The 9,073-nt window shown below is 40.5% G+C and overlaps 1 protein-coding gene across 1 annotated transcript in view; it reads left to right on the forward strand.

The window, feature by feature from the left end:
- VAPB (VAMP associated protein B and C) overlaps nucleotides 1–4,994 on the forward strand; it is a 30,747-nt gene extending 25,753 nt beyond the window's left edge. The window contains exons 5-6 of the mRNA XM_080354426.1: nucleotides 1,100–1,276; nucleotides 3,341–4,994. Coding sequence (XP_080210552.1) covers nucleotides 1,100–1,276; nucleotides 3,341–3,499 — 336 coding nt within the window. The 3' untranslated portion in view covers nucleotides 3,500–4,994. The remainder of the gene's footprint in view (nucleotides 1–1,099; nucleotides 1,277–3,340) is intronic.
- Nucleotides 4,995–9,073: the final 4,079 nt, after the last annotated feature.

The raw sequence follows: 9,073 nt of genomic DNA on the forward strand, positions 1-9,073 counted from the left end.
AGTCTTTTAACTTAATACCGCAGTAAATCATGTATAATGACATGTTTATACAGACAGTTATATAAGCAAAAGACAGAACGTCCTGTTTCACTGCCTGGATGGCATCACCCTTTGAGAACACGATATAAACTATTTTAAACTTTAGTGATGCTTAATGGAACCAGCAGCTAATTTGCAGAGTGTAAATGCAACACAAGCACAAAGAAATCTTTGACTTAATCTGTTTTCATTGAGAGAAAGATCACAGAATAAAGAATATTTAAAAAAAAAAAGGAAAGATGCTGATTGATGTTCCTAGAGCTCAGCGTTTATGCTGAAGCAGTTAGGACCATCAGCAGTATAAATTTGCTTGTCTAACACACCCCTTTGATTCCTTGATACAGCACTGGAAGGAAGTTGGTAGCAAGCTAGTGAGGGAGATACAAATGCATTAAGGGATTATATTGCAATTAGAAGCTGTAATATTGTAGGATCATTTTTTGTTGGTGTTATGAATGCATTAATTTCTAACAGAAGTATTTGGTGTCAAATGTAGAACTGATAATGTATAGAATAAACTGAAATACATTTCCTAGTGTGCGGGTGCTGAAGCCACGTGGATTTTGCCTTGCCCTGGGCAGCTTGTAACTGTGATTGTGTGTTGTTATAATGTCATCGTTGTGGTCTCACTGTGTCTGTTCTACCCTCTCCAAACAGCAATTGTTTGCTGTAAAAGTAGGTGCTTTTGCTTTAGGCCAAAGTACTTGGTGTGTTTCCATTTTAGAGACGTAAAGAGAGGAAGGAAAAATCTGAATTAAATTACATTTAAGAGCTATTCTGTTCAGTTGTGATTGTTTTCTAATAATCCCTAAAATTTATTAGGGGAAAACAAAGAACAAGCAGTAACCAGATCCTATTACTTTTTTCATGTAAATAGCATCTTCATGTAGAGACTTTGGTGGCAGTTTTGGTTGGGAAAGAGTGGTTTGGGTGTTGTGATGTGCAGAACAGGGAGAGCATCGGAAGGGAGGAGGGTTGGAGGTCTGCAACCTGTTTCCTAACAGGAGCATGATGCGGTGTTAATAACTAACCAAATATCACTCTATCCTTTTTATAACAGCATGACATAGAAATAAATAAAATTGTATCCACAACTGCAACAAAGACAGATTCCTCTGTAATGTCTAAATCAATAAGTTCCTCTTTGGATGACACTGAAGTTAAGAAAGTAATGGAAGACTATAAGAGGCTTCAAGTTGAAGTTCAGAGGTTACGGGAGGAAAATAAACAGTTTAAGGTAAAAATACGCCTTTTTTTCAGATTTAGCCCTTTCCTGAAAAAGAAGCTTCCGACTTAAAGGTTTGGTTACCTGACCTTGGCATGTCATTTTAATATTTTCTGTAAATTAAAAGATAATTTAGATTTCTCTCTGTAAACTGAGAAAAAAGTGTTGAAATCAATGCTTCCATTGAAAAGAACATACAAAGTCGTGCACTCAGAGAAACTGATGGGACAGCAACCCAAAGTCATGAATTCTCTCTTTTTATTTCTTTCCCCACCTAGTTTTCTCAGTCCGAATTAAACATTCGCTGTTGGATTTGGCCCCGTTCTCTCAAACTGATGGGAGCTGGAGGGCACTGTTGTGCAGAAGTGTTTTAGTAATTGCACCTATAATATGCAGTTGAAATGATCAGAGTAAGAGAGATTAATAGGAAATAAGCTTCCTGTCATATGCAGCACATCCCTGTGAAATCAAGTAATTGAGAAGCCGTTATCACTGTGCTGAAAAACTATTTCTACAGTAGTTCAGTAGTTTGATTTGTCTAGTTTCATAGATAACTAAACTAATGAAAATGTTGAATTTGTGACTACTGGAGCCCGATGAAAGGAACTCTGTTCCATCAGCTCTGGTGCCGCTTGGCTGGCCAATGCATGAAGAAATTCTTGAAACATTTGTAAACCACTTCTGTTTTGCACATAGAAATAATATATGTATATAGCTGAGACACAACCTGAACTTCTCCTTGTGTTCTTGTTTCGCCAGCGTCTCACAATACTGTAACTGCTATATGAGTTTAGTTTTTGCAAATCAGTCTTGAGTGAGCACTCTACAGGAGATACCTAGAACTGAGCTGAGGGCTTACAGTCATGTCATAAAACGATGAGCTGGTTTTTTGTGGAGTGTTAGAAACGTGTAAAACATCAGAAAACAGTGGTAAATTACTGCCAGGTGCTGGCAGCGTCAGGTTAGAGTCACTGTCAGAAGGAAACGTGTTGTTTCTAGCAGGAAAATGACAATATAGGGTAAACAATATTTCATTGTTTATGAAAGTCAGTTGTCCCCATCCAGACTTAGCGCAGTAGTGGGGTATCAAATAGTCTGTGAGTTTTAATAAACAAATAAAGGAATGAAAAAGTTTTCATCCAGAACTTTAGGTGCCCCTTTAAATTCAAGAATGAGAAACGCCGACTTTTGAATCTCACTTATCTGATGATTTTTAAGGCTGCAGTAACTCCTATTGCAAATTCAGTTCTTGAGTACTTTTTTGTGCATAGACTGGAGGCTTTTGCTATGGTATCTTATACTTTTGCACTGTAATATTGCATCACATGGAGAAGTGTTAACACTATTGCTTCAGCTGTATACAAATTAAGGCACAGAAGGCACGTTTTACAAGTTCCTGAAGCGCGGTGTGTGTGGAATGGAGTGTGCTAACACACCGTTCAGATCGAGATGCGGGTAACACAGGCTCCACCTGAAATGATATCTGGTGTTATGATGTTGTTTTATCAGTTGTCTTACATCTTTAAATCGAGAGAGCTGTCAAATACCAAGAAAATATCCTAATTGCTGCTGTTAGTTTCATGTCAAAATGTCAGCGTTAATATGATGGAGGAAATAGATTTCCCTTCAAATGCTGGTAAAATTTGATTGCAACATCTGACTAGAGGAATGATGAGTATAATTGCCTTAAAGCTGCATATTTTTCACAACCTACCTTAGTTAAATTGGAAAACATTTTCCCCGACAGCACTATATTTTGCCTACAGAGCAGAAAAAGCATCTCCATGGCGTTCCTTCCATGGGTGGTGTTGAGTTTCTGGAGCTGTCTCCAGCCTTGGGATGAGCGGTGCTGCAGGTTGCCTCCTTGCTTCCCCCGTTCCCTTGGCCAGCAGGGGAAAACTCCAGGAGCTTGTGGGGTTTGTTCTGCTGGTCAAGTAGATACCGAATTCTTCTCCTACCTCACTACTCTTCTCGGGATTATTTAGGAAACACAACTCTAAATTAGCTTGCCTATGCTATTTTGCCCACCTAAAATAAGGGTGAATACTTAGAGATAACCCATATATGTTCCTTTAGGAAGAAGACGGACTGCGGATGAGGAAGCCACCCCAGACAAACAACCCAATATCGGCTTCTGCAGCTGCTGTCAAGGACGAAGGGCTCAGCTCCAGACTACTTGCTTTGGTGGTTTTGTTCTTTGTCTTTGGTGTAATTATAGGAAAATTAGCCTTGTAGAGGCAGCATGCTGGAAATTGTAAATTGGTTTGATGGTTCTGCCATATCATTGGATTAAATTTGTTCATAACGATGTTTAAAAAAAAAATTAATGTATGACATCTCACAGGTCTTGCCTTTAAATTACCCCTGCACAAATACTATGTAACATAACCTAGAAAGTTTAAAGTGTACAATGAGTAAATGAATGAGAGAGAACATGCTTCAGTGATGGAAGGGGGGGAGAAAATCATGATTTAACACTACAATGGGATATTGTATATGTCATTTTAAACATTCTTAGACCCTGGTACATGTTGCTGGATTACCTCTTTTTAAAAAGAACAAAAAGAACAAAAAAAAAGAAAAGGGGAAAAAAAGAAGTAGAAGAAACTATTCCTCCAGTGCTGGAGCTGGCCCTGCTGGATGGTTGGAGCTCGGTTAGGCAGGAGGTGTTGATAACTTCTGTAAAATATGTTAATCCACCATTCTGCTCATAAATTTAACAGTTTCTGTCAGTGTCTTCGACTCTGTGCAAGTTACCAATTCCTTGGCACTTAAATGGATAGCGAGAAGCCGAAAAGAATTGTATGTGGCAATGCTGAATGTGCTGGGCATCACGAAGAGGCAAATGGTGACTGGTGTGACGCTCGTTTGGAATAAAGGACGATGCCTTGTTCTCACAAAGGGACCAAGCTACATTGCTGTTGGTTCATTTAGTTGAATTAAAATGTTATTCAGAGATGTTTAATGCATATTTAACTTATTTAATGTATTTCATCTCATGTTTCCTTAGTGTCACAAAATTGACTTAATACGATAGGGTCTGAAAGGGCACCTGTTTAAAGCCAGTGACTAGAACTAAAAATTTGCTGCTGTAGTGATGCGAGATTCCTCTGCCTCCTGGTGTTTTGGGCACTACACAATTGTTGGGAGTTTTGATCATCTGAGCATTGGAGAAACAGTGGTCAGGAAACTGTTTTTGTATGTAAATAAGTCTATCTAGGGGAAAAAATATTAGTAGTAAACTAGTCCTATGACGTAAAAGACCAATCCTGTTTGACTATGTAGCATCTTAAAAAAAAAAAAAAAAAGAAAAAAAAGAAAAAAATAAGAAAAGAAAAATTAAATAAAACCCCCAAATTAATGTTTCCTTTGTTACTTTTGTCATCTTCTCACAGTTTCAGAGGGGGGAGGAAATGGTGTTCTCTGTCAGTTTGTGGATGGCCTAAGGGAACTTGCAGCCTTGCTTCAGGGTCATTTTTCTGCTTTCCAGCCTAAATTTAAAATCAATGCAAACAACCCCGTCGTGAGCCCGACACACAGAAGTGTTGTGGAACGAGGCCACGTCCCCTGTGTCAGCTGAGCTGGCTGCGGTAGCGGGGATGCTTGCAAGCATGCTGAAAGTAAGATTAAGCTAATTTGGTTTCTAAGCATAATTCTATAACAAAATACATCCACTCAACATGTTTTAACATGTTGAACTCCAGCAGGGTTTACTTTTCAGCAGGTAAATTCCCACATATTCTTGGGTGATAGGCCCAGACCCCATCAGTGACAAAAGTTCATGTAACGCCTTTCAGGATTAAGATGTGTCTTTTCAACGCGACTTCTTTCATTCCTTTATTATTTGTGCAATTTCTTGAGAAAGTTGTTGGGGCTGCAGCCTCTCTGCTGCATTCATTGACCTTTATATTTGTTCCACTTGTGTCTCAAGGGTTTCCTGCTTTGCAAATAAGTGAAATTTCATGTGAGGTTTAATAAGGAAATAGGAGGAAGAAAGCTCAGCTAGTGTGTTCAGCTTATGAACACAACTCTGGAAGGACTTCTGGAGGATTCAACAGAATCGGAGGTTTAAAATGCTGGTGCCTTGTCTGCCCGGGCTGGAAGTGACAAAGCTGTGACAGCATCTGCAAATGGCAGAGGAGGCGGGAGGTGAGCTGGGAAGAGCGAAGTGGTGAGTTCAGTGGGACAAACCGGGCAGAGCTGAGCAAGAAAAAGATACTTTCTGGGCAGTAGCAGCTACGGAAAACTTGTACATGAAATGGTTTTAAAGAACCTTTTTCAGAAAGACAAGGCCGTGATGTTGCAAAGTCAGTTTTCCCGGCTTTGAAGAACATATTTGAGAAAGTCTGAAGGGAAACTGAGCTGTGCAGTATGAAGAGGCTGTAAAAATCTTGGTCTCACTAAAAATACGTTATCAGAAGAGCTGAATTCTGAATTTGCTCAAAACTTTTTTGAGAAGTAATAGTGTTCCTGTCATAATGTTCCAGACAAATTTGACAGACACTGTCTGTCCTTCCAGCACTCAGTAGTCACATCATAGTGACCTGGGACGACTCAGAACTTCACATCGTTGGTGAGCAAAGTTGTTCCTGTTGTTTGCAGTCCAGGATTAGAAAGAGGTCCTGGAAATCACTTCCCTGCTTTGCTGGATGCCTTAGAAACGTGTCATCGAGGAGACCAGCAAACGGGACCTTAGTTAGTTAAGGATCTCTTGGGGTTGACCCACCCCATCAATCCTGAACAAGACTCTTAAATTTTAACTGCTCATATTTTGGAACTTAAGAAAATCCTGAGGTCTTTCCTAACTGTTTCTGGGTAAGGCTTTGCTTTTGCTGAGCTTAAAATAGAATGACTGATGAGTGGAATCCTTATTTACCTACCTGTTTGACCAGACCCTTCTTTGATACGCCACAGAAAGAAATCTAAGGATGTTTTTTCTTCCAAGGTTCCTAAAAGGCCAGTCTGTAGATACATTGCAAAAAATACACTGGGTGGATGTTCTTAAGCCACCTGGACCTTTTGTAAGTTGTTCTTTACATGAAGGCAGCAGAGCAAATGTTTTCTTGCAGTATTCATAGAAAGGCAGTGATTCTGGAGGGCATTGTATATCTTTGGAAGTTATGCACCAAATGTAGTGTTTCTAAGTAAGATTATTGTCTGGTGCCTTCACACAACACCAGGGATTAGAAAACTGCAATGGATACATGATAGCAGAAATCAAGTTATTACTTAATCTAATTATTGTACTTACCGTCATTTTAAGATGCCCACTTGCATATACATTTATTGTTGGTTTTTGTAAGAGCCAGTAGGGTTTGCTTAGGTAGTCTTCATTGTGTGGAGTTTTACCTCCTGTCTGCACTCCTTGGGCAAATTTGGTATAAATATGTATCTAAAACGTCGTGAAGCCTAATACTGGGAAATGGGTGGAAAATGGTTTCTACTATTTTTGTGTAATGATCCACATCTTAAAGGAAATACTCTATGCATGGATTATCAGAACTGTTGCTCTGCATTGCAGGTGTCGGCTGTGACAGTGACAGTCACTACCAGCGAGATCATCCTGTGTGTGCCGTGCTCACAGGGGCTCGTGTGCCATCGCGGAATTTCCTAAAAACACAGGATTGTAATAGCTTGATGGGGATATTCCATGTTACTTTTTTGTCCTGAAATAGTGGGATAAAGTTGGAACCTCACTTTGCAAATCACTAGAGTTTCTTCTCACCAGTAAACTGTAAAGGGTTTCTATTTGCTGCACATACAAACTTGCAATTCATACCGCAATCTTGACTTGGCAGTCGGCGTGTTTACGTAGTGGTGTGCACACAGAATTGGGTTGTTAATGTCTTCAGATACTTGATGATGCAGTTGCCTAATGAAAGAAAACTTACCCCTTTTCTTTAGAAAATGTGTATGGCACGTTTTTCTCTTAATTAAAACACCTCCTTGGTGACTTAACTGCAGTTTTCTGAGTTTTTGAAACTATACGTCTCATGCTCTACTTGAAAATATTTGTAAAGTAAAGTTTAGGCATTTTAGAAAGCAAAGCGAGTACCCAGCAGTTCCATAGATCCACTGCATTAGGAGGTGACAATGGGATACAATGCTGCTATAAATCATCTGTTATGGTTAAATAAACAGTGGGATTTATTGTTCAAGCAGGGCAATGCTGATCCTTTGACCACATCCAATTAAGATTTCGTTATATTATGCTCTGTCTAATGGGTGTCAGTGCAAAAGTGACAATACTCATTGTGCTGTTATTAACTTGTAGTTTGATGAGCTTCAGAGGACAAAGCAATTGTGTTGCCACCACTCAAATCTGCTTAACTATAAAATTTGTTTAATTAATGGCTTGACTTTTTTTTTTCCACTGGATAAATGTAGATTGTTTTTTAAAATAACACAAGACCCAGCCAGAAATCTCTTCCATGTAATACTCTAATAAGCATGCACTCGCGCCCTTCCCAAATGATGATATCTCATCATTCGCCCCGCTGTTTCCTGTGGCTCCATCTCCTTTCACAGAACTGCTTCACATTTGTACTTCTGAGAGTGAATTGAAAACTTTACTAAACCTCCATATAGATGTTTTTGCCTCCCAGTCCAGGCCTAAGTTTGTCCTGAGCTTTGTGCGGGAGGGAAAACTCCAGAAAGGAGCTGGATCTGAGCAGAGGAACGAGGCTGCTGCTCTTGAAGCAAACGTCCATTTGGGGTCTTTCCTCTGATCTGTCACTAGAAAATGGCCTTTTCCAGATGGCAAAACAAAAGAAGTAAAGAAAACAAATGAATTAAGAAGAATTAATTGAAGCCGCATATTACAAGTTGACATTATACATCTGGCATTTCTGTTTATGTTTCTGCATCGGTACATTTCATTTCTATTCAATAAGTTCCTAATTTTGTGATTTTTTTGGTCAAGGTTTCAAAGTGCCTGTGAAGAACCGAAGAACAGCCCGCAGTAAAATATTGTTCCCAGTTTAGCCGTACTTCATTTTTTTAATCAAATCTTTTTCTTCAGTGGATAAACTCACAAGATTAGAAAAGCCTCTTGAACTCCCTCATGTTTGAGTTGGCAAAATTCCCACACACAATTATCCACACACAACTGCTTTTAAAAGACCTTTATTAAGGCTACACAAAGTCAGGAGTCAGGAAATGGCAAAAAGGAGCTGGCGCGGGTAGTTTGGGCACCTCTTGTGTGTTCAGCATCCGATGGGTACCAGGGCAGAAAGTTACAGCTGCCCAGGAGCCTGAACCTGCCCGAATTGTGCGCCTGACCTTGCGTGTCTCAGGAACTGCATGCTGAGGTTATTGTGTGTAACCCACGCGTGTGCCGGACACGCGGCCGCTGCCGAGCCAGCGACTCCGAGCTGGAGCCGCGGGTCTGTTCTCACATTTCACCATCAGGCCACACACAAGTGTCACTGGAGCCACAATCTTTCCTGAGCCCAAAAGAGCGTCTCTCTGAAGCCTGTGGACTCTCCAGCCCAGTTTATTTCCCCATCTACTCCGCCTGAGCTGTCAAATCTCACTCCCTTTGCTCCCTCAGCCCTTCGCTTCAATCCAAGTCATCTTGGCTGCTCCTTGGCAAAGAAACCGCCATTCAGCCAGTATCTTCAAGTGGCTTTTCTGCCCTGCTGCCTATTTATCTTCCGTTTCAGGCTCTTTCTCCCACGTCCCAGTGTTGCTGTTGTGACCGCGGGCTGCGTTGGGTGCCGTGTCCAGCTCCGCTCCCAGGGCATCGCTCGCATTGCTCCCTCCTCCTTCATCAAATTTGTTCCTTCTTCCTCTCCGCTCTGCAGAGTT

This window comes from Nesoenas mayeri (genome assembly GCF_963082525.1).
Source record: "Nesoenas mayeri genome assembly, chromosome: 16".
Taxonomy (NCBI): Eukaryota; Metazoa; Chordata; class Aves; order Columbiformes; family Columbidae; genus Nesoenas; species Nesoenas mayeri.